This window comes from Chiloscyllium punctatum, chromosome 10 (assembly GCF_047496795.1).
Source record: "Chiloscyllium punctatum isolate Juve2018m chromosome 10, sChiPun1.3, whole genome shotgun sequence".
Taxonomy (NCBI): Eukaryota; Metazoa; Chordata; class Chondrichthyes; order Orectolobiformes; family Hemiscylliidae; genus Chiloscyllium; species Chiloscyllium punctatum.
The window spans coordinates 5254723-5281103 of record NC_092748.1 but is presented as its reverse complement, the minus strand read 5'-3'; the positions used below and the strand labels follow the sequence as shown (position 1 = coordinate 5281103).

At 42.1% G+C, this 26381-nt stretch overlaps 1 protein-coding gene across 1 annotated transcript in view; it reads right to left on the bottom strand.

The window, feature by feature from the left end:
• Positions 1–22007, bottom strand: part of ndufa10 (NADH:ubiquinone oxidoreductase subunit A10) — a 59789-nt gene extending 37782 nt beyond the window's left edge. Inside the window, exons 1-5 of the mRNA XM_072578373.1 lie at positions 21915–22007; positions 20641–20809; positions 19637–19852; positions 15158–15244; positions 10038–10159 (exon numbers count right to left, since the gene is read on the bottom strand). Of these exons, the coding sequence (XP_072434474.1) occupies positions 10038–10159; positions 15158–15244; positions 19637–19852; positions 20641–20809; positions 21915–21977 (657 nt within the window). The 5' untranslated portion in view covers positions 21978–22007. The remainder of the gene's footprint in view (positions 1–10037; positions 10160–15157; positions 15245–19636; positions 19853–20640; positions 20810–21914) is intronic.
• Positions 22008–26381: the final 4374 nt, after the last annotated feature.

Below are 26381 nucleotides of genomic sequence, written 5' to 3'. Positions count from 1 at the left end.
GTATAAGATTGTAAGTCACAGAATTTATAGTAAAAGTTTACAGTGTGATGTAACTGAAATTATATATTGAAAAAGACCTGGATTGTTTAAGTCTCTCACCTTTTAGAATGGGCATGTTGGTTTCAGTTCTTTCATATGTAAATCCCAGAACATTTTTAAAGTTGCATTCTCAAGTGAACTTTAACAATAGGTGTCATGTCGGCCCAGATAATGCATTGAAGGTGTGAGACAGATTCTAAGTTTGCGTGCGTGCATGTGAGAGGGGGAGAGAGAGAGAGAGGAGAAGAGAGAGAGAGAGAGAGAGAGAGAGAGAGAAAGGGAGAGAGAGAGGGAGAGAGAGAGAGAGAGAGAGAGAGAGGGAGAGAGAGAAAGACAGAGACAGAGAGAGGGAGGAGTTGGAGATTAGTGTCCTTGAGACAGTGTGTATATGTGTGTGAATGTAAAGGGGTTTAAAACTGTGAGAAAGTGTGTGCATGTGTGAGCGTATGAAAGAGAGCTTGCGTATAAGAGAGGGTCTCTGGGAGAGTCTCTCTCTCTGTAGGAGTGTGTGCGCGCACACAGTGCAGTGGAGTCACCTGTAGAGTAACATGAATCCAAGATCCTGGTTGAGGCCATCCCCATAGATACCAAACTTGGTCATCAGCCTCTGCTCAGCCACTCTGCACTGTTGCCTGTCCCAAAGTCTACCTTGGAGGATGGTCACTTGAAGGTCCAAGTTCGAATGGCCTGGACTGCTGAACACTCCTGGGAGCACAACAATCAACAGACAGGAGTGTTCCCTCCCAGTCGGAGAACAATTCAGTGATTGGGACATTTGACCTTGGACCTTTGAGTAACTATCCTGCAAGTCAGACTTCAGGACAGGCAACACAACAAAGTGGCCAAGCAGAGGCTGATTGCCTATCAGTACCCATGGGGATGGCCTCAAATCGGACCTTGGGTTCATGTCACACTACAGATCAACCCACTGCACACATACACACACACACTCCTACAGACTCCTACATACACAAGTTCTCTTCATATGCTCACATATACACTCCCACACACACCGTCTCAGATTTATACCCCTTTGCACTCTCACATGCACACTCTCTCATACTCATGCACCTCCCTCGCATGCACCTCCCCACATGCCCATGCGCACACACATGTAAGTTTTGTGGGGTGAATTTGTACTTGCAGAATTACATTTTATTTTGCTCAAGAACTGCATGAATCCACGTAAAATTCTGTAAATCTCTTTTTTTTTTAAAAAGATTAGAATCAGTCTGACCATTGTGACACAAAGTTAAAAATCACACAACACCAGGTTATAGTCCAACAGGTTTAATTGAAGCACACTCGCTTTCGGAGCGACGCTCCTTCATCATCAGGTGGTAGTCCACCTGATGAAGGAGCAGCACTCTGAAAGCTAGTGTGCTTCCAATTAAACCTGTTGGACTATAACCTGGTGTTGTGTGATTTTTAACTTTGTACACCCCAGTCCAGCAGCAGCATCTCCAAATCATTGTGACACAGACAGTCTCACACAGGGCAGCTCACACCTTCAATGCATTATCTGGGCCGACATGACACCAACTGTTAAAGTTCACTTGAGAATGTAACTTTAAAAATGTTCTGAAACCAACATGCCCATTCTAAAAGATGAGAGACTTAAACAATCCAGGTCTTTTTCAATACATAATTTCAGTTACATCACACTATTATCTTTTGCTATAAATTCTGTGTCTTATGCTCTTATACTCCACAATCATCTGATGAAGGAGCAGTGCTCCAAAATAACCTTTTTGGAGAATAACCTGGTGTTGTGCAATTTTTAACTTTGTACACCCCAGTCCAACACCGGCACCTCTAAATCTCAAGAAAAGCATTTGCCTTTCCTAACCAAATGCTGGGAATCACAGCAACAAATTTCAGCATTAAAATAATGGAAGCAAATGAACTATAGTAGTTCATTCAAACCCTACAGTGTAGGGAACCTCATCGAAGCTGCAGGGGACACACTTGCAGACTAAATGAAGATGATCCACTAACATCCATTCAGCATCCCCTTCGTCTTAGGCAGTCACTCAGGATGACCAATTCAACAACCTCTGAGATGGCTGATCAATCAGCAAAGTGATTCTGTCACATGCAGAGCACGATGATTGGGTAGATGGGTTGCTTGGAGGTTTGTGTGCTCTGTGTCACCTTAACTTCAACCCTTCACCCCTGATGAAATCGCATAATGGTTTCCAGAGTCAAATTTCTCCATTTTGATTGGTCACAAGCCAAGGACACCTGTTAGTCAATGGGTACATTTGATCTCTTCACCAGTTTTAAGACATTTCTAAAGTAGTCCCTACTGTGGAAGAGACCTCATACTGAGCATTTGTAACACTTCTGTTTTTACGATGGCAGTGCAATATGCACGCAGAGACAAACATCAATTGCTCCTGGAGAACAATAAACTCAGTGAAAGATGCTTTTGGCCTGCCTGAAACTTGTTGGATTTCCAGTGGAAGGAGCTAACCTTGACAGAGTATTGCAGACTAGCACATTCCAGGACTACGAGCTGAGGGATGCATTCAAGTTTGGGGAAACTGCCACCAAGGCGCAGTGGCAAAAGACCACCATCTAATGTCTTTCTGTCAAAGTCAAATGGGGGTCTATTCAGTTATCTGACCCTCCCGTTGCTTCAAATGTGAAAATATAGTCATGTACAAGTAAGAAATGCCTTTAATTTGTTTGCTGGATAGAGTTAAACTTCAATGTTTGTTGTTTCTCCATATGCTACTGTACAGAACTGAACTACTTTCGTGACTATGTATAGAGATTTTTTATGAATTAGGTACTCTTTTAAACAAAGAAAAATTCGACTGAGATTTTAATTGTTTCAAACACATTAAACAGGAAATGTTTATATGAGAGCATGGACAATGGATGCAGGAAGTCTGAATTAGGGACAAAGTGTTGGTCTGGCAGCATCTGGATAAGAAACAGCCAACTCTAACTGGATTAGTGAGGTGATTACTCAATACAGACCACAGATCTATCTGATCATTGAGCTGGATGATATCGTAATCCTTCAATTTCTCAGTTTCAGCATTAGAAATAGATATGTTTTGGCCTTGATGTTTGTTTCAATTAATATCCAATAAAACAGAGTTTTGATTCATTTCATTTGTACCATTCATCTGAAGTCTTGGTTATCCTTTGTCAAAATGTGGAGAACTTTGGGACTCTCGCTCCAATGTCTTTGAACTTAGTTGCCTTTTTAATGCGAGCGCCCACTCCCACAGAGTCATTACTTTCAATGAAGAAGATATGCAGCCAATGCACTCAGAAAAAAGCGCTGCTTTTTCACTAATTTCAAGGATGGCCAGGATTGTTTCCTGGAACAATCAAAAACAGCCCCTGCAATAGTCAGACAATTGAGACTATTAACAGGTGCTTAATTTGAGCCAAACTTTCTTTGTAACAATCGAAAGGGTAAATCCTGCAAAGATCAGTCTTCAAAGAAATGAGATAAGTTCTGCATGCAATTAACATGTGAAAAGAATGACATCACTGTAAGACCTGGCTAGACAGATGTATCGCCCAGAGACATGTCTATCAGCACACATTTTGGATACAACATTCCCTGCCTGGATATAACACGTCCCCCCTCGCCTCCAGATGTAACAATCGCCCCCCCCCCCATGAATGTCATTCCGATTTGTGAGACGGCAGCCTGAAAATGCAAACAGTAGATCAGAATTTAGGCCAGAAACTTGTTCACAGCAGGTCGGATAGCATCCACGGAGAGAGAGCAAGCTAACATTTCGAGTCTAGAGGAGTTTTCAACAGAGCTGAAGTGAAGTGTGGAGGGGCAGCATTTATGCTATAGTTGGGAGGAAGGGGAGGATACAATGAAAACAACAAATGCTGGAGATCACAGTGGACAGGCAGGACGCTGGAAGAACAGAGCAAACCAGGCAGCATCAGGAGATGCAGAAGTTGATGGATCACAGTGGGTCAGACAGCATCCACGGAGAGACAGCAAGCTAACATTTCGAGTTGAGATGACTCTCCAACATTTTTTGTTTGCCCTCATTCAAAACTTCCAACATGAAGGTGAACAAAACACTTCTGGACCTGTCCCTGCTACCCTGAATCATAAGAATGGAACTAGTTGTGGATTAGGGCTAATCAGGAGAATGTTCTCTGTCAGTTCCACCTTTCCATCTATCTGGTTAAAATTAGACTGCGTGATGCTGTATCTTGAAAATAAATGCAACAAAGATCATCCTCCTGTTAAAATTAGAGTTTTTTTTTTAAAACAATCATGTGAAAACAAAAGTGAAGTAAAAAAATGCTGGAAATCACAGCAGGTCAAACAACATCCAAGGACAGACAGCAAGCTAATGGGGAAAGACTGCTGATCACTGCATCTGCACTTTCTCCCCCAGTATTCCACCCATTGTAGAAATGCTATCCCCTCCACACTTCACGTCAACTCTGATGAAGATTCATCTAGACTCAAAACATAACTTGTTTTCTCTCCATGGATGCTACCTGACCCGCTGTGATGGCCAGCATTTTTTGTTTTCAGTACACATTCCAGCATCTGCAGTATTTTATGCCCTCAGAGTAATACAGCCACGGAAACAGACCTTTCTGTGCACATACCGCACATAATCTCAAAACTACCTGCTTCTGGCCCATATCCCTCCAAACCTCTGATTCACAAATCCATCCAAATGTCTTTTAACCATGGTAATTGTACCCACACCCACAGGAAATTCATCTCACAAGCAAACTGTGTGTGAAAACATTTGCCTCTGAAGTCTTTTTTAAATTTCTCTCCTCTCACCTTAAGAATGTGCTCCCTAATCTTGAAATGCACCATCTTAAGGAAGAGACAACTACCATTAACCCTATCTATACCTCATTATTTTATAAACTTCAATGAGGTCACCTCTTAACCTCTATGCTCCAGTGGACAAAGACCCAGCCTATTCAGCCTTTCTTTATAACTCAAACCTTCCATACCCAGCAACACCCCGGTAAATATCCTCTGAATCCTCTCCAGCTTGATAATATCCTTCTCATAATTAGGCGACCAGAAATGGACACAGTATTCCGGAAGAGGCTTCACCAATGCCCTGTACAACCTCAACTTAACGCCCCAACTCTTATACTCAAAGGACTGAGCAATGAAGGCAAGTAGCTTCAAATTGCCTTCTTTACCCAGAGTAAACATAGCCTTCTCACACAGCTTTGCAGCTTTCAGGGGATTCATTAGCTCAGGAAAAAGCCTGCATTCATAAAGCACCTTTTATCATGTTGAGGATATTTCAAGCACTTCAGGTGCATTTTTTTATTTGAAGAGTAATCACTGCAGTTTTGCAGCCAAAAACTGTGACCTCATCATGTACGGGGATGAGCCTGAAGTATCACCAAGATGAACCAACAATTCGACTAGCATCAGTTCAGAAACATATGTTGATCAGGACTCACAGCTCAAAAATGTTTTGGAACCTTTCACATCTACTTGAATATGAGCATTGGTTTGACATGTGAAACCTAGTAATTCTAACAATACAGCAATGCACGGTCAGGTCAGTCATGATTTTATTACATGTTCAGCTGGTTTATATTCGCAGTCTCCAAATACAGTAGAACACTGTGCAAGCTGATATTTCCCCAATGTTCCCTCCAAAGGCTGAAAACCAACACCATTTTACCCAGAATGGTCACAGGTTAAAGTATTCCTAGATAGTTTTAGGAGGGTTTCTTCTCTGATGCACAGACAAGGAAGCTTCATCTCAATTTTTAAAAGCTTATTTTTGTATAAGCATAATCTTGCTTTAGTTCTGTTCCTTTGGACTGTGCCAATATCCTTCAGGGTGCCAGGGTAGGGAGACAACAGTCTGCCCATGCTGTTTCACCCAACCGTCAGCTGCTTAAAGAGCACAGATGAGTTCAACTCTCCAGATCGTTTCTCTTCAGGGACATAGCTTGTCTCCATTGAATTGTCTAATGCAGAACCAAGACTGCGAAATAACAAAGGTAGGTGTATCATCAAGCACCAATCCACAGAAGTGATGCTGTTAATCTCAACATTTTATCAACAGCTCTAGGAATGGAGGAATAATTACCATGCTAAAGCCATCAATACTCATTTAGGTGCCTACACTCAAGCTGCTGGATAGTGTATTATGTGCACTTGAAGCAACTAAATCAACATGAAGGCTGGGGCTGTTTTCCCTGGAGTGTCGGAGGCTGAGGGGTGACCTTATAGAGGTTTATAAAATCATAGGGGCATGGATAGGGTAAATAGACAAAGTCTTTTTCCCTGAGGTGGGGGAGTCCAGAACTAGAAGGCATAGGTTTAGGGTGAGCGGAGAAAGATATAAAAGAGACCTAAGGGGCAACGTTTTCACTTATAAGGTGGTACGTGTATGGAATGAGCTGCCAGAGGAAGTGGTGGAAGCTGGTACAATTGCAACATTTAAAAGGGTATATGAATAGGAAGGGTTTGGAGGGATATGGGCCGGGTGCTGGCAGGTGGGACTAGATTAGGTTGGGATATCTGGTCGGCATGGACAAGTTTGACCGAAGGCTCTGTTTCCATGCTGTACATCTCTATGACTAAGTCATAAAAAATGTGAAAATGCACTATATGTGGGCGGCACGGTGGCACAGTGGTTAGCACTGTTGCCTCACAGCGCCAGAGACCCGGGTTCAATTCCCGCCTCAGGCGACTGACTGTGTGGAGTTTGCACGTTCTCCCCGTGTCTGCGTGGGTTTCCTCCGGGTGCTCCGGTTTCCTCCCACACTCCAAAGATGTGCAGGTTAGGTGAATCGGCCATGCTAAATTGCCTGTAGTGTTAGGTAAGGGGTAGATGTAGATGTAGGGGTATGGGTGGGTTACGCTTCGGCGGGGCGGTGTGGACTGGTTGGGGCGAAGGGCCTGTTTCCACACTGTAAGTAATCTAAGTAATCTAATCTATATTTTCTATAACTGTCGTGCATTAAGAGGGGCTAAAAACCTGAAGCCAGGAAACTGCCATTTACATATACTGAAGCACAGCATGTCTCAAAGTGCAACAAGAGAATCTATAAAGAATTCTTTGTGAGATACAAAGACAAAATATTTTGTCTCCTAGAGAGGGAAACAAAATCACTGAACTATGGTTATCAGTCAAATTTTAGGTCATAAATTCACAGTTTGATCAGAGCTGGTTGAAACTCAGGAAACCTGAGAGAATTGCAGTGGGTAGAGCCATGTTAAAAGTCACAGGGCTTCAGTTGCGGTTTTGTGCAACTGGCATGAAAAGACCAAGGAAAGTCAGCAGTGTGTGTACTGTGTCCAAAACTATAACCACCACGGGTGTTTTCAATAGTGATGAGAACAGCTTCAACAATGACTGAAGGACTTTTGTCAGTTCAATTTTATGATAACAGGTTTTGATAAAGATTCATTTCAACTTCCAGAAGATTTCTGACCTTCAAACCATGATATTACTAAAACGAGCACTCTGCAACTGAATGATCACTCCTTTACGGTCATGGGAATCAGGTAGATCTTTCTCCTTACCTACTATTTCTCACCCCTACAGAACACCCAAAGTCCTTTAAGCAGCTCAACTTCATTGGAAATGCAACTTATAAATGTGTCTGCCTATGAAGAGTTATGGGATGTGGAAAGGTGACGAGTGAAGTTGCACAAACATCAGTTATCACGACCTTTGCTTTGTATTGCTGCAGGAGATTGAAGCTCATTAGATGGCAAAGTAGAATTACAAAGAGCAAATCTCTGCATCCAGTTTAAGTCAGAAGGTAAATTGACTGGAAGTGGTCAGTGCCGAACTGGCTGACAGTACACCACACTCTCATTATGCAACATTGAAATCCCTTATTTAGTAAACATGAAAATTCACCCCACGCTAAAAGAATAGTAAACTTCTTGCTGGTTAGTTTATGAATGGAAAAGTGCAATCAACAGAGAGATAAGAAGCAAAATAAATGTCCTGGCTAGATATTACGTAAAAATTACAGAGAAAAAACAGAAAAAAGCCATTCTGCCCATTGATCTGGGCTTTCGAGGGAGTTTTAACATAAGTCTCCAGCAACACTCCACCACATCACGCCATCAGCACATTCATCGCTTCTTTTCTCCCTCAAGTACTTCACTAACATCCTTTTAGATGTGTCAATAAATACACAAATTTACATCTGACACTAAGTTAAATCTGTAGCCAATCAGTTGCAGAAGCTTCCCTCAGTGTTAGGGCAAGTTCTTCCACTGGAGCTATCAGGGAGATGACAAGCTCAATCCCAAAGATACCTATAACATGCTTAAACATCCCGAGGTGACAAAGCAGGAAAAGTGATACTCCAAATGTCAATCTAGCTACCCATGCAGTGGAAATGCTATGCTTCATTATGATGCCTATATAATCAGGTAACTGCAAAGATGCTGTCAGTTTAGTCTTAAAGCAGGTAACCCTTTCAGCCTAAGGCTTCGACTGTGTTGAATATTTTCCAATCTCATGCACGAGGAGAAATCTACAGCTGCTAGCCACTTCACTGAGAATATCACGTGATCAGGACTGGGGAGGAGATTATGCAAACAACCCATTGCCCCGTACACCTTGAAGACATACATCATGTGCTTTAACAGACAAACAATGGGACACAGTTTTTGCTTTTGATCTACAGTAGATGAGTTTAATGCAAGGAATCAAGAAATTACCAGCCCCAGTAACTTAAGAGTCATAGAGATGTACAACACATAAACAAACCCCTTTGGTCCAATTTGTCGATGTCAACCAGATATTTTAATCTAGTCCCTTTTGCTGGCATTTGGCCCATGCCCATCCCTGTAAACCTTTCCTATTCATATACCCATCCACATGCTTTTTAAATGTTGTAATTATACCAACCTCCACCACTTCCTCCGGCAGCTCATTCCATACATGGACCACCCACTAGTGAAAAAGTTGCCCCTTAGATCCCCTTTTAAATCTTTTGCCCCTCACTCTAAAACTATGCCTGCTAGTTTTGGACTCCCCCCCCACCCCCCCCCCCCCACCCCAGGGAAAATACCTTGCCTATTTACCCTATCCACTACTTCATGATTTTATAAACCTCTATAAGGTCACCCCTCAGCCTCCAACATTCCAGGGAAAACAGCCCCAGCCTATTCAGCCACTCCATATAGCTCAAACCCTCCAAACCTGGCAACATCCTTGTAAATCTTTTCTGAACCCTTTCAAGTTTCACAGCATCCTTCCTAGAGCAGGGAAACCAGAATTGCAAACAGTATTCCAAAAGTGGCCTAACCCGTGTGCTGTAGAGCTGCAACATGAAGGAAAGCATACCAAATGTTCCCTTCACTATCCTATCTACCTGTGACACCACTTTCAAGGAGCTATGAACCTGTACTCCTCTCGGAACTATCAAACAACAGCCCTGTGATGCTAAGCAAAGCATCTCCAAATCCCTCCCCAAATTGTACATGAAGTTTAATAATTCATTAAAATACCAACCTCCAAACTGGTGTCCTCTCTATTTCAGAGTAACCTTGATTATCCAAATGACATGAGCGGGGAGTATTTTGTCCAGATATTCAAATGCTCAGAGAATCAAATGCTGGAGAATACAGGTTAGCCAAGCATCAGGATCGTGTGACCTTGTTCAGATAATCGAATGCTGGATAATCAAGGTTCCTCTGTAAATACTAAATACGCAATGAATGACCTGAGATAAATGCATGTGTAATATCCTCGTATTAGTATACAAAATAATGGAAACCATAGAGGCTGGTGCATGTACGGAGTGAGCTGCCAGAGGAAGTGGTTGAGGCGGGTACAATTACAACATTTAAAAGGCATCTGGATGGGTCCCTGAATAGGAAATGTTGAGGGGGATATGGGTCAAATGCTGGCAAATAGAACTAGATTAATTTAGGATTTCTGGTTGGCACGGATGAGTTGGACAGGCGGGTCGGTTTCCATGCTGTACAGCTCTATGAAAACAAAAGGAGTTAAAAAGAAAGTCCTTACCTCACCATGCTGCTTCAGTCGCTTTTGTATTTCCACAACAGGCACATCCAGGTAGATAACAAGGTGAGGGGGAAGAAACTCACAAATGCTGTTTCCTTTGAGTTCATTGTAATGTTCAATACCTGAAAATAGAGGAGGGCTTTACCACAGTGACTGGGTTACGATCTAACAAAGACTGCAGCTGCCAACTTAGGCAACTGCCAGTTGGTAAGCAGCATCACTGAATAATTATTGGGTCATTGAGCTTCTTCCAGCTTCTGTGATCTTTCCTGGATCCTCAGTCAAACCTATATGTTCCCAGGATCTTTCAAGAGTTTTAACCACTCAAAACCTGCCAAAGCAGCATTCTTTTGGGGTCAAACCCTCTTCGTCTTGCAGTAAACCATCTTAATCAGCTCTCCAGCACTACTCCTGTGTTCTAACTTCATGGAGCTCTACAAATGGCTCCTAGGACTTCTTCCGAACACCAACGATACAGAACAAGTTGGCTGTCAGCCACTTTCTCAGCAGCATTTGTCCGACAAAGAGCTGATTCAGCTGCTCTTCTCCATCTTAATTCTGGCTAATGACTAAAAACTGACAGTTCAGTAACTATTCTGAGTGACCCAATGATAACCTCACAACAAGCATGTGCTCTTTCTCTTTAGCTGTATTGGAACATAGGAGCATCAGTGAGCCATTCAGCCTTGTGAACTTACGACGTCTTTCTAGGTCATAGTATGAGATAGATATGCAACTATGTTTCCACATTGCACAGACATCCCTTGATATGATGAATAACTTGAAATCTATCGATCTCTATCTTAAACATATTGAAGCACTGCCAACACGGTGGCTCAGTGGTTAGCACTGCCACCTCACAAAACAAGGGACCCAGGTTGGATGCCACTCTCAGGTGACTGTCGGCACATTCTCCCTGTGTCTCCACGGGTCTCCTCCAGGTGTTCTAATTTCCTCCCACAGTCCAACTATGCACAGGTTAGGTGGATTGGTCATGCTAAATTGTCCACAGTCTCCAGAGATGTGCAGGATTTGTGGGTAAATATGGGAAAAGGGTAGGGGGCTGGGTCTGAGGGGGAATCCTCTTTGGAGGTTTCGTGCAGACTCGATGGGCTGAATGCAGGGATTCTATAATTTTAGTGTATATGATTGAGCAATTTGGAAAGCTAAATTTTTCATGATTAGATCAATCTATTATCTTTCAATGCTGTGGCAGGTTCACGTGTAACTTTGAATGAAAAAACACAGTAACGTTCTTTTCAATAAGTTTATTGTTAGAGTATGCCTTTCCCTTTTGAGACTTCCAAATACTTGCAATGCTTCTAAAGGTTTTAATCAAAACATGATTGTGGTTTTCGTGACTCATTTTGAATTGTTAAAACTGGAATGAATCTCTTCATACTGTGCTTATGTATTCTGTGTTGGTTAAAACGACCATCAACTGATTCAACTTGACCTAATATATTTTTGATCCCAGTATCAAAGGGATTATATTCCACATAAATCAAACTGCACCAACATATTTGTTCTGGGTTATGCATTTGCCCAGAAAGATCTCCAGTGGTATACCTTACATTGTTGAAACTGTTACTTGCCAGAATAAACAAACTGAATGGGTCTGCTTGAACACTGTTTATTTAATCTTAACTGAATTCAACCTGGTTTGAGCCTACATCAGACAAGTTACTGAATTGTGCATTGTTGCAATGTGGATGAGGCCATTCAGGTTGGCAGTATCTGCACCAGCTCCCAGAATGAGCAGTCCACCTGGAGTCTTTTTCCCACTTCTACCTGTAACTCTACATCTCCTTCCTTTCCAGATAACATAAAACAGTACATAATTGGAACAGGCCCTTTGGCCCAGTGTGCCTGTGCCAATCGTGATTCTATTCAAAACTAATCTCCTGTGCCTGTCCCCTGGTCCATATCCTTCTGTTGTCTGCCCATTCGTGTGTCTGTCCAAATGACAATTATAGTTTGCTATCGTATCTGCTTCTACCACCTCACCAGTAGTACATTCCAGGCACCTAATGCCCCTGGAAAAAACTTCCCTTGCTCACTTCACCGTAAACCTTCCCCCTCACCTTAAACCTACGCCCTCTAGTATTTGACATTTCTATCTTTCTCTGATGATTCACCTTAACAATGTCCCTCATAATTTTATATACTTCTATCAGATCACCCTTCAACCTCCAACACTCTAGCGAAAACAATCCAGGTTTGTCCAACCTCTTCTAAAAGCTAATGCACTAATTCAGGCAACATCCTGGTAAACTTTTTCTGCACCCTCTCCAAAGGTCCCACATCCTTTGTATAGTGTAGTAACCAGAACTGTGCACAGTACCCCAAATGTGGCCTGACTAAAGTCTTATACAATTGCAACATTACTTGCCAACTTTTATACTCAGTGCCCCGAATAATAAAGGCAAGCATGCTACATGCCTTCTTTACCACCTCAGCCATGGGAAATAAGGGGTTATTTGATGTGGAGGGAGACTGGGGGTGGGGGGGGGGGGGGGGGGGGGGGGGGTGGAATACTCTTCAGAGGGTCAGTGCGGACTCGATGGGCTGAATAGAATCCAACAGTGCAGAAGAAAGCTATGATTGACTGAGCTTCCAGAACCCTCTCAAACAGCAAGCTCCAAAGATTCACCACCCTCTAAGCGAGAAGACTCCTCCTAATCAGAGTCCAAGATTGCTTGCCTTTTATTCAGAGACCATCCCACTGGTTCTAGTCTCCACTGCAAGGGGAAACATTCTATCTGCATCTCCTGTCTAACCCTTTAATGATTTTGCAAGTTTCTACTAGATCATGTCTTATTCTCCTGAACCACAGAGAACATAAGCCCAGTCTCCTCAATGTTTCCTCAAGAAATAGTCCTGCCATCCCACGAGTCTACTTGAATGTAGCTATCACTGCAACATATGTTCCCTGTATACTTCTCCATAGCTGCCAGCTCACAGCATGCACACAAGAAATAGGTACAAAAAAATTTCACCACAGTATTTAGTGCAGTAATTAGGCAAAGACCTTCTTCAGGCTTAAATACACCACTGTAAAAACTTGACATTTAATTGATGATTGAAAGGAATTACAGAGGAACCACGATTATCCGAAGGACATAGGCGAGCAGTATTTTGCTCAGTTAACCGAATGTTGGGTAATCAATGCCAGATAACATAGTTAGCCACGCGTCGGGACCTTGAGATCTTGTTCGGATAATCCAGAGTTCAGTTTATCAAATGGCAAATAATCAAGGTTCCTCTATATTGGGAAGAAGGAAAACGCTATCCATTCACTGGATCAACGGACCATTTGCTGTGTTAATCTTAATGTATCCATTTCTATGTCCCTAAATTCCTTTTCATATACAAAACATATATACACAAAACAGTAACTTCAATAATGTATTCTGACTAAGGATCAATGCAGTTTTGGAATTAAAGGTAGCTACGTGGATTAGCAAATGGTTTGAAGTCCCACAAAGTGTGTTGCTGGGGACCCTGTTGGTCACCCATTGAAACAAATAATCACGGTTTGGGAAGCAGAACAATTTTCAAAGTTGCAGATGACACTAAATTCGGAGAATTCACACAGATGAGAACTAAACTAGAAAATAAACAGGAAGACATCAACAAACTGGGAGAACAGACTTTTAATTGGCAAATGAATTCAGCATAGGTCATGCAAGTAACTACATTTTATTCAAAGAATGAGAAAGTCAGAAACTCCTTGGAAAGTTTGTCAGGAAATTAAGAGGGGGAATCTGGGAACCGCAGGCACATTATTTATTAAAAATAGCAAACCATGCCAGCTACATGCTCATGATGGAGAATGATGTAGAAAACTATAGGGGCTGCTTAGTCTAGGGTGGTACAGGAGAATCACTTTCTTGTCAATTTAGAAAAGCCTTCACTGGGGAACAAGATATAGTTTATTGCATGTCAGCAACTAGTTATAAGTTACACAGATACGGTAGACATTGCTACAGGGACTTGGAGGCAGCCCAAAGTAGACCTCAATCCTTTGAGATCCTCAGCTTTCTACCTACAGGTCCACATAACATCTATATAGTGGGTAGTGCTTACAGCTTTCCTCAGTGTTAAACCCTTCAGAACCATGTACAACAATTATTAAAGCCATCAAAAAGCAAAACCAAACACCGCAGTTCACTTCTGGAGGATTAGAATTGAATGGAAATCATGTTGAATCTGCATTGAACCTTGATTAGATTTGGGAGTATTGTAAACACTTCTAGTCACCTTATTATGTAAGGCTATGGGACATTGGAGAAGATGCACTCGAAACAGAATTACAAGAATGATACCAGAAGAGAGAGGGTATAAATATTAGGAAAACGTGAACAGGTTAGTGCTCTTACATCTTAAGATCATGGAATAATTTGGCAGGGTAGACAGAACCATGTACAACAGTTATTAAAGCCATCAAAAAGCAAAACAAAACTTTGCAGTTTACTTCCAGAGGGTTAGAATTGAACAGAAATTGTGTTAAACCTGCACTTGAATGGGGTCCAAAACTTTGGGCCATATACCTAAGATAATCATTACTCAATCAATCAAACTAAAAACAAATTCAGGAGATTTTTATTTACCCCTGGGAATGGCGAGAACCTTAGAACTCAATAATAACAGATAAATGTGGAGATACATTTAAGCAAAAGTTAGATAAGCATAAGAGAGAGAAAATAAACAAGAACACATTAATAGGATTCAATGAAGAAGTGTAGGAAGAGGCTTGTGTGGTGCATGAACAACACCATTGATTGAATGAGCTGAAAAGTCACTTTCTGTGCTCTAAACAATTTGTATTGCACTGAACAGAAAGTATAACCTGCTTCTAGTCAACCTTGTATTTGACTCAGCCATTCCACAATTGTAAAAGATAGGTCTCAGCACTTTGCAGTAATTAAGAAACCTATTAACACAGACTCTCAGATAAAGAGTAGCAAGTTGGGCAACAGTGCAAGTACCACTGAAAACCCAACAGGGAGTCAGGACAATAAAAATGTCAAGCCACATCCAGCTCAAAGAAATTTTTCTCAGCAGTTGAAGAATGCAAACTGTGCATAACAGTGTTGTGGCAAAATGATATAACTTACACTGCTTCCGGATATAGCCTTGTTTGTACATTGCTTCGAGAAAAACATAATCACTGTAGGGCGACCGCTCCAATATAACACCTTGCCCTAAAGGTGCAAACACAAACAGATCAAAATGCAGTCAAAATCAATCAAATTTGCAGCTTCTACTTGGAAAATATATGTCCCTTATCATTATTATGACCTCAATCCTTACATTTGTTATCAAAATGGCATCAACCCCTGGTAGCGATTCACAATGTACATGAACTTTAATCACAAAAAGCTGAATTTAAACTCCTTTGACGGCGAAATGAGTTTATCCAGCGAGTTCTTGAGTGGCCAAGTGGAGTTGTTGTCTGGCTTCAAAAGTGGGCACCACTTCTTGGCTCAGTGTCATGGGATTTGAGGGGACACAAATCACCAAATTTCCTGTGGCAATCACAACCCATTCAACACCAGTGAAAAATCACATTGGTGGATGACATGAACATGATCAGGTTTCTGTGGACATTTGTTCAATTGTGGTAGATATGCATGACCTCAGTCCACAAATGATGAATAACATCACTGAGCAGAACCACAGAAACACATCTCAAGAAGGGTCAATACCTTGCACGAAAATAGTGAAAATGTCCCAATTTATACTGCCAAGTATATTTAACTATATGTAAACATATAAACTTCACCATGAAATAAAAGTCACCACACTTTCAGTAATTTTTTTTGGAAATTTAACTATGTACAGAAATGGTGGCAACATTGGGTTCATGAAATATTCTTGGCACCAATACTCCCAGTTGGCAGTAACAAGTATGGAACATAAAAATATGGAGAGGTCATTCATCCCCTTTGGTTTGTTATACCATTCACTGCATTCCTGGTTTATATATCAATACAATCCAACAGTATTAGCTCTTTATGTTTGTCTACCCTAGACTAGCCTAAAAAAGTTTTGAAGTTGCCTATACTGTGCCCTTTTGGAGAGTATTCCACACATCGACCAGTCTTTGTGGGAAGAAGAGTTCACAAACTTCACTTTTGAAAGGCTTGGTCAACTTTGTAAGGTCTCCTTGCCAAAGACTCTGTCATGAGCAGAAAAGTTTTCTATCTAACTAGCCTATCAATTCCTTACAAAATCCCAAGAACCTTAAATAGCTCTGCTTGCAATCAAAACCCAGGAAAAACAAGCTAATACATCTAATCACTCGTCAATCTAAGTCTTGGTGCCCTAGGAAATCTGTACTATACCTCATCCAAGGTAACACTTTCAACAAAACGGCTTTAAATGTGATCCAACTAGGGCTTCATTTTGATGCAGCGAATGTTTCTCCTCTTTACAATTTAAGGTATAAATGGGGCTAAGTTAGCTCAGTTGGCTGCAAGGCTGGTTTACAATGCAGAGTGGCGTCAACAGCAAATATTCAAATCCTGAACAAATTTAATGAATAGTTAACGTCACTATAACAATCCCTGGAGAACTCCGTAAATCTATCTGCCAATCTGAGTGCGTAATCCCTTCACTTTGTCATTGACCGCATGCCCAATCTATAAGGCAGGTTACTTACTTATCTTTAATTTTATGATCTTTGTTTTGAGCTAACAGTCAGTTATTCTGAATCTTATGAAGTGACCTCTGAAAGTCCATAGTCATGAATATTTATTGATGTGTAGGTTTGCTCTCTGAGCTGGAAGGTCCAGAGGCCCACTGAAGATGTTACCTAGTTGGGTGATGAAACGTCTGAAAATGAACCTTCCAGCTCAACAAGCAAACCTACATCCAGAATCTCAACCTGAGCTACAAATCTTGTCAAAACTCGCTAATATTTACTGACATTAATTACCCTGTTTACTGTGTTATGATAATACTGAGCAACTCAGATTTTACAGTGAAACCTGACCTGGCTTGTTTGTCTCAAGGATTACTCTTGCAGTTTGATTACCATGGTGTTTCATCACAGGACATCTTCACAAGAAGCTGCCATTGCACTTTTAACTAAAGAACAATAAGTTTATGAAGCACAAAAGGAGAGGGGAAAAAAAGTAAAGATCTTCTTATAGGGAGAAAAAAAAAGACTTCTTTGTCTCAGCAATATCTTTCACAGACACTCAACAAATTACTGTCTTCACTCTTTCCTACCCAGCTGACAGGGTACCCCACTCACCACTTATGGTTCTCTCTGCCTCTGCCTGAGACACACAGGCAGTCGAACTCACTGACTTTTCTCACAGAACTCTATCAGGATGTTTTGTCCCCCCAATTACTTTGACTATTTTCAGGCTGCAGAAAAGCACAACTCCTGGTATGCATGCTTCCTTCTAAGTTTAACCTGCTTCTAGCCTCTTCCTCTAGATCATAAATACTGAACTTTGTAAACAGTTGGCAATTATTTCATCAGTTAAGTGGTCTCATCAGTTAGCTTCAGTCACATGATTTCTTAGAAATTCTGTTTCAACCTATTGCTAAAAAAGAACTCCTGACACTTAAGTGAAAACAAGACACCTTTATAGAACTGAAAACCAAAAAAACATTTCCCACTACTTTACAATTCAAGTTCCCAAATAATTATAGACCTCGCACAACTTCTTTGGTTACTTCCTCAGAAATTTAAATTAGGTTCACTAGACATGAGCTCTTCTTCACAAATGCTTGCTTGCTCTTTGTTTTCTCTCATTTAATGTGCTCAGTTACTGACTTTATTGTAGATTTTGATAACTCTCCCACAAATAATGTGACAAATAGACCTATAATTTAATGGTTTTGCTCTCTCTCACCTTCCTTAAATGATGGGCTTAAGTTTCCAAACCATAATGGATAATCCTGGAGCCAAAAATCTTTGGAATATTATGATAAAGTACCTTTAGTCTTCTCACCTACTTCTTGTGAGCAATCAGCTGCTGAGTTGACAGACTTCAGTGTCATTCTGTTTAAAGGCCCACTTTGATGTAGTGGGATTTCATCCCAGTTATAATAAAAACAGTTCTCTAATCTTCACCGTTTGTCTCCCCATAGTCTCACACAATGAGCAACTCGAGCCCATAAATAACACTAGGCCAATCCATGACCTCTGATTCTCCGTGATAGCCATACAGCATTCCCAAGCCCACTGGCCCACGATATACTGCATATAATAAATGAACTCCATAACAAGAGGAGTAAAATATTCTTCAAAACTAAACATTCATAACTTTCCACTTATTTTAATGGAAAGTTCTTGCACTTAAAAAGCAACACAAGTGTCATAGAGTCATAGAGATGTACAGCATGGAAACAGATCTTTCGGTATAACCGATCCATGCCGACCAGATATCCCAACTCGATCTCAACTCACCTGCCAGCACCCAGCTCATATCCCTCCAAACCCTTCCTATTCATATACCCATCCAAATGCCTCTTAAATGTTGCAATTGTACCAGTTTCCACCACATCCTCTGGCAGCTCATTCCATACACGTACCACCCTCTGCGTGAAAAAGTTGCCCCTTAGGTCTCTTTTATATCTTTCCCCTCTCACCCTAAACCTATGCCCTCTAGTTCTGGACTCCCGACCCCAGGGAAAAGACTTTGCCTATTTACCCTATCCATGCCCCTCACAATTTTGTAAACCTCTATAAAGTCACCCCTCAGCCTCCGATACTCCAGGGAAAACAGACCCAGCTTGCTCAGCCTCTCCCTATAGCTCAGATCCTCCAACCCTGGCAACATCCTTGTAAACGTTTTCTGAACACTTTCAAGTTTCACAACATCTTTCTGATAGGAAGGAGACCAGAATTGCATGCAATATTCCAACAGTGGCCTAACCAATGCCCTGCACAGTCGCAACATGACCTCCCAACTCCTGTACTCAATACTCTGACCAATAAAGGAAAGCATACCAAACGCCTTTTCACTATCCTATCTACCTGCGACTGCACTTTCAAGGAGCTATGAACCTACACTCCAAGGGCTCTTTGTTCAGCAACACTCCCTAGGACCCTACCATTAAGTGTATCAACGGCAAAAACTGTAAGCACCTGAAACCTGTTATGTAAATGAATATTGTAAATTATTTTGGGCTTGGGTGATTGACCACCCTAATGAATTTCTGGGCGCTCAACCAAAATTCACTATGCAGTTTTGGCTGAGATCCCACAAAGCTAAAATGGTGCAGGCCAGGTCTAAAATGCTGGGTATGGCCTCAAGAGCTGAACCAAGCTTCACCCATAAACAAAAGGTACTGAAAACTGGAAAGATTTGGGATAGAGTCAGGATCCCAGATGCTGGAGTGACTCACTAATCTTAAAAGACTCCCTGATCATTCTACCTTGATAGAAATCCAGGCCCAACTCTTGAAAGGTAAAACTCTGAATATCTTATGAGAACACCCTCTAGTATCTGTAGCCAGAAAGAAATGAATTTACAATTGCTCCTTAACAAAAAATAAACTGCCACACCAGAATACTTAGATCTGCACTGCTGGCTTTTGTACGAAAAATGAATAATTTGTTTTCAATTCCACACCTGTTTGAAGAAGGTGCTCCAGAGCATCAGAGTACTGTAGGGTGCGAAGGTGATACAGCCAGCTCTGCAGCCGATAGGAATTTCCATCTGGAGATTTGGGGTCAGTATAAAACTTCTCCACACTGCAGTTACCATTGAATGCAGAATTTAACTTCTTGCTGTCACCTGTCTTCCAGTCCCAGTAATGAACATCGACCTCAGGGATATACAACATGTCTGAAGAAAGCAAAAAGTGTTCAAGAAAGACAAAATACTTGCAGTCATATAGCATATTTTACATCTTTGTGACATCTAAAGCATTTCATGGTAAAGAAACTACTTTACAAATAATCTTTACAATTACAGAAATTTGCATTGTATAAAATAGCTTCACTGTGAACTAATAATGTTGTAAACTAAAGAAAACTATGCAAGACATTAGTCAAGACCACAGCTGAAATACCGTGAACACTTTTGCGTCCTTTATCAAAGGCAAGATATACTGGCACTGAAGGCAATCCAGAGGGGGCTCACAAAGATTGCTTTGTTTTAAATTATGAGATTTTATGATTCTGGTTCTTTCAATTAAATCACTGGGATTTTTGAATTTCTCATTAAATGTTAACAGTCCCTACTATGATTGTAGCACATCACAGAAAATTTAGAAGTTTTAGTCAAGTTCCTGTTTAGGATGAGAGCAGTAAAATAATTTTCAAATCAATTTACCTGGAGCAAATGCAGTCAATGTTGCCTATTGCCCTCAAAAACAGCAGGGCTAGCTTGAGTGCACTTATAGTGCTGGGAGATGTTTCAGTTTATTTGTGATCATTCAAAGTTTCCAGAAGATTACACTTCGAGAGATTATAAGCAATATGTTTCAGCACTTATTATCCAACTACACAATAACTAACATCAACTTCACTATATCTATAACCTAAATGGTGCAACAAGCAACACAGAGCATGAATAATATAGAGCTATTTAACATTTACTGAGAAAAGAATAAAGCAATCTCAGCATTTTACCTAGTTTCTCAGCCAAGCTTTTCGCTAAGGCACCTTTTCCAGAAGCAAGGTTTCCATCAATGGTGATGATTTTACTGTTGTCCTTGAACTTTCGCATTGTTCTTTCACCCAACATGTAGGCCAACCAGCCATACCTCAGCTCTCTGTGGGATGTCGTGTGGATTTGAGCCTGGAACCCAAACCAGAAATACACAGATTGACAGAGATGCGGGTAATCACATCGCTCTTAACTTCACACAGCTTTTATCAACTAGTTCTGTGATTACAAATAGCTGCATTGGATTTGTCCTGCTCAGTTGTGGGCAGAACAAACCTGAGCAATCTTTCACACTACCAACTAAATAGCAGTGTTGTTGCCGCACTGGAATAGCTATAGCTTGGGCTATAGGTCTAGCTTGTTCAGGAGCACAAGTCTTCAATACTATTGCAGGAATACTGTTAGCAGCCACCACCTTTTCAGCACCAAAACCTTCAGCTCTTTCTTGATATCATGTGGCACGAAGCAAATTGGTTGTTGGTTGTGGGACTGCCCGGCTCTGTCACCTGTTGTCACTTGGCAAAGTTAAGAATTGCACGACACCAGGTTGTAGCCCAACAGGTTTAGTACAAGCTTTCAGCGCCCTGTTCCTTTATCAGGGAGCGACCTGATTTTTTAAACTTTGTCCACCCCAGTCCAACACTGGCACCTGTCACTTGGCAAAGCTTGAGCCCTCAGGTTGAGACAGGTCTGGTGCTGCTCTTGGCATCAAGATCAGAGTGGTGCTGTAAAAGCACAGCAGGTCAGGCAGCATCCAAGGAGCAGGAGAATCGACGTTTCGGGCCAAAGCCCTTCCTGCTGTGCTTTCACAGCACCAGTCTAATCTCGGCTCTGATCTCCAGCATCTGCAGCCCTCACTTTTGGGGAGCTGCTGTTGGCGTGTCCTCCTGCACTCCTCCCTGGGAACCTTCTCGGGGGGGGGGGGGTTTGAGGGTCAGGGTTACAGCTGGTCATACAACACAGTGACTCCTGGGTCTCCCAGCTAAAAAAAAAACAAAGCACCCTGACATCGATAGATTCGACTTGGTGCCCTAACCCGTGAGCCGGTTTTTATTTTAGTGATTTTCCCCCTAAATCCTTTAACGCCTCGTTGTGCGCTCTGTGTCCCTTACCCGGTGACCTCCACCTGCCCCTGACACTTCCCTCATCAACCTCTCTCTCTCTCTCTCTCTTCCCCCTGTTCCGAGTCTTCACTCTCCCCTCTCCCTCCCGCCACGGGGGCCCTGACCGCACTGACCCCGCGTTGAAGGGACTCTCGGACTCCCCGAGCCGCCGCCGCCAACAGCCTCCGCGCCGCCATCTTGTCCGGCCGTTGGCTGTCGCCTGGAGGGAGGGGGGGGTCCTTCGTCACTCGGTGACGCAGAGGCGTCCTGCGCGGTGCCTGATCGCAGCACAACCAACAACCAACAGCAGCCAGAGTGTCCTCACTGGGACACTACCTCCACCCACTGCTGAGTGACCCTCCCCTGCCCCAGCAACCTGCCCTGCTCCTTCAAGATCTCTCACATCCCTTTTGTTTAGTGCCTTACATTTCCAGTCCCCCAACAACTCACCCCACGACCCCCTGAGGAGGTTGTGTTGCCCTGGTTGATGGTTTAATCAGTGTTGTTGGAGCTGGCCCCACTGCTACATTAACACCCCTCAAACACCTCTGCCACTCCCCTGCACCCTCAACACCACCAAATCTCTTCACTCTCCTTTCCCATGACACTCCCAACCCCATACTGTGTCCTGTGGCCAGTGTCCAAATCGCTTATGTCCTGCGTAGATGTGAGCTCCTGAATGAAGCCCCAAGTAAAAACTGAAAGAACTGCAGAAACGAAAGACTTTGCTGGAAAAGCTCAACAAATCTGGCAGCATCTGTGAAGAGAAATCAAAGTTAACATTTTGGGTCCAGTGACCCTTCACCAAACCCTAAACATTAACTTTGATTTCTGTTCACAGATGCTGCAAGACCTGCTGAGCTTTTCCAGCAACTTCTGTTTTTGTTTCAGTTTTTGTTTTTGTCCCTGAATCTCCAAGCTTCTTTAGTAATTATCCCAAATCCCTTAATAAACCAGGCAGATGACATCCCAAGTTTCTTAAGATCTCTGCTCTGTTAATTAGACTTCCAGACACATGTAACCTCCCTTAACCCATTTACCCCCAATTAACTCCCTTAAAAACTCTCAATGAAGGATAAAACAGAAAAATCCAAAAGCCAGTAAACCTGGAGTACTGATCTGGAATGAAATGTATTTTAAAAGATGAGCTAACTTGCATCAGTTCAATCATTTCCAAGATTTACTGCTTTTTCCCCTTGAGGAGCTCCCCTAACCCCAGCTCCCTTAATCATCCAGCTGCCTCAAACTAAAGTACACATGTGGCTTTCCTGCCCAGAATTAAGTAACATTGTTTTTGTAACAGAGACTAAACAGATACGAATAGTTTAAGTGAGTGGGCAAAGAAGTGGCAAGTATGGTATTCTATTTTTCCTCTTTAATCAACCTCTTGGTCCTCCTTTGCTGCATTCAAAATTGCTTATGAATTGCTTATGCCCTCAGGTCTCTTTTTATCAAGCAACTTTATATGACTCCTCTTTCAATCTAAAACTATCCTTAATTCCTTTCATTAGCCTTGGTGGGACTTTTTTTCCTGTTATGCTCTTTTGTGCAAAAGGCATGCAAAAATTGTTGCAATGCATGTATTACTTCCTTAAATATCAACCATTGTCTATCCACTAAAATGCCTTTCAATTAAGTTACCCAGTCTACCACAGCCCTCATACCATCAGTTTCCTGTGCTTCGGTCGAGGACCTTAGATTATAATGGGACTACTCCAGTTTCTCTCCCAGTGAAGAATTCTATGATGATAATGGTCACTGTTACTTAAAAGACAATCACATAATTGACTGCTTCTCAATGCACAAAATAGTTTAAATATATATTAGGATAGTTTAAATATATTGGCCTAAACAAAACCAATCTTGTAAACACTCCAAAAATTCAACCGTCACAGCTTTATTGCTCATATGGTTTACACAGTCTATATGTAAATTAAGGACACCCATGATGACTGTAGCACCTTTGTTGCACGCAAATCAAATTTCCTGTATAATTTTTTTTTCCTGGAGCTCACCAATTCTGTTTGGAGGCCTATAGACCTATTAATATCTTCCACTCCTTATTACTTCTAAGCTCTGCCCAGGCTGATTCTACAGCTAGATTTTCAGCACCAAGAGCCTTTCTCATGAATGCACTGTTTTTATCATTCTCTATTAATTCCATGCCACCTCCTTTTCTTGCCTGTCCTTCATGAAGGTTGGATAGTCTTGAATGTTCAACTCCCAGCCTTGGTAACACTGCTGCCATGTAGCCAGAATCACAATCATATCCAATCCATTTCTAATTATTTGTGCTGTTAACTTGTTCATCTTGTTATGAATGCTCCATGTATTCTGATGTAGTACCTTTAAACTTGCCGTTTTGACATTTTCACATTTTTTGAATTACAACCCTATTTGCTGTGAGTCCTTCCTTCCCCTGTCTTCTCCATTTGATTTCTACTTTTCTAACCATCATTTCCATCCCTGTTTTCTTCAGTTTTGTCTTCCCGTTCAGTTTCCCATCCCATTGCCACTCTAGTTTAAACATTTCCCCACTGAAATAGCTAATGCCCCTCTGAGGATATTGGTCCCAGTCCAGCTGGGTTGCAACCATCTAGCTTGAATAGGTCCCATCTACCTTGAATGAATCCCAATGTCTCAAGGATCTAAACTTCTACAGCAACATGTTGAGACAGTCTATTCTCCAATTCCTGATCTTGCTGGCACATGCAACAGCATCTGTGGCCACTACAATATATATCAGTGATTTAGAGTCATAGAGAGCATGGAACCAGACCCTTCGGTCCAACTCATCCATGCTGACCAGATAGCCCAATCCTATTTAGTCCCACCTGCCAGCACCTGGCCCATATCCCTCCAAACCTTTCCTATTCATATACCCATCCAGATACCTTTTAAATGTTGTCATTGTACCAGCCTCCACAGGTCCTCCAACAGCTCATTCCATTCATACACCACCTTCTGCATGAAAAAGTTGCCCCTTAGGTCCCTTTTATATCTTTTCCCTCCCACCCCAAACCTTAGCCTCTCTAGTTCTGCACTCCCCCACCACAAGGGGAAAAGACCTTGTCTATTTAACTTATCCATGCCCCTCATGATTTTATAAAGCTCTTTAGAGTCACCCCTCAGCCTCCGACTCTCCAGGGAAAACAGTTCTCTATTCAATCTCTCCCTGGCAACATACTTGTAAATCTTTTCTGAACCCTTTCAGGTTTCACAACATCCTTCCAATAGGAAGGAGACCAAAATTGCATGCAATATGCCAAAAGTGGCCTAACCTATGTCCTGTACAGCTGCAACATGACCTTCCTAACTCCTGTACTCAATACTCTGACCAATAAAGGAAAGCATACCAAACGCATTCTTCACTATCCTATCTACCTGTGACTCTACTTTCAAGGAGCTATGAACCTGCACTCCAAGGTCTTTTTGTTCAGCAACACTCCCTAGGACCTTACCATTAAGTGTATAAGTCCTACTAAGATTTGCTTTCCCAAAATGCAGCACCTCTCATTTATCTAAATTAAACTCCATCTGCCACTCCTTAGCCCATTGGCCCATCTGGTCCAGCTCCTGTTGTACTCTGAGATAACCTTCTTTGTCACGGGTCCACGCTTTGTGCAGCTGCCTGCTCTCTTCAGCTTCTCTCCAGTCTATAGCCATTGCACCTATCAACACTCCAACATTTCTAACTAAACAGCCCTGGAGTGGGACAATGGACTTGTGGAACCCAGTGATCAGTTATTCCAGGACACCTTACACTCCTTTGCAAAATGCTACTGGAATACAATGAATCTTAAAAGCCAGCTCCCTCTGGGAACTCAGAGGGGAAAGATTTAAGAAGGACTGAATAGGTTGGGGCTGCACTCCCCGGGGCATCAGAGGCCGAGAGGGAGATCCAACAGAGGTCCACAAAATCATGAGGGGCATGGATAGGACAAATAGACAAGGTCCTTGGAGAGGGAATCAATGTAATATTTCCAAGTTTGCTGATGACCCTATGGGATTGTGTTCAAATATCAACCAAAATCAGTGAAAATAATCTCCCTTATTCAGCAACCACAATAGCACAAGTTCAAGGCAGCAATAGAATCCCAAAATATTTTTCTTATATATATTAAAATTCCATTAATATGGTGTTACATTGTTTTATCTATAGTAAACAAAGGTTTGAGGGGCTTCTGTCCTGGGAGACAGGAGATTGGTTAAAACATGTGCTAAATGTTGCACAATTACCTCCCACCTCACCAATCTCCGCATACAATGCATCATCCTCTGCCATTTCCACCATCTACAATCAGACCCCACCATCAAAGATATGTTTCCCTCCCCACCCCTTTCAGCATTCCACAGAGACCATTCCCTCTGCGACTCCCTCGTTAGGTCCACACCCCCCACCAACCCACGCTCCACTCCTGCCACCTGCCCTTGCTACCGAATGAGGTGTAAAACCTGTGTCCACACCTTCCCCCTCACCTCCATCCAAGGCCCCAAAGGACCCTTCCAGATCCGGCAGAGATTTTCCTGCACATCCAAACACCTCATCTACATCCATTGTTCTCGATGTGGTCTCCCCTACATTGGGGAGACAGGACACC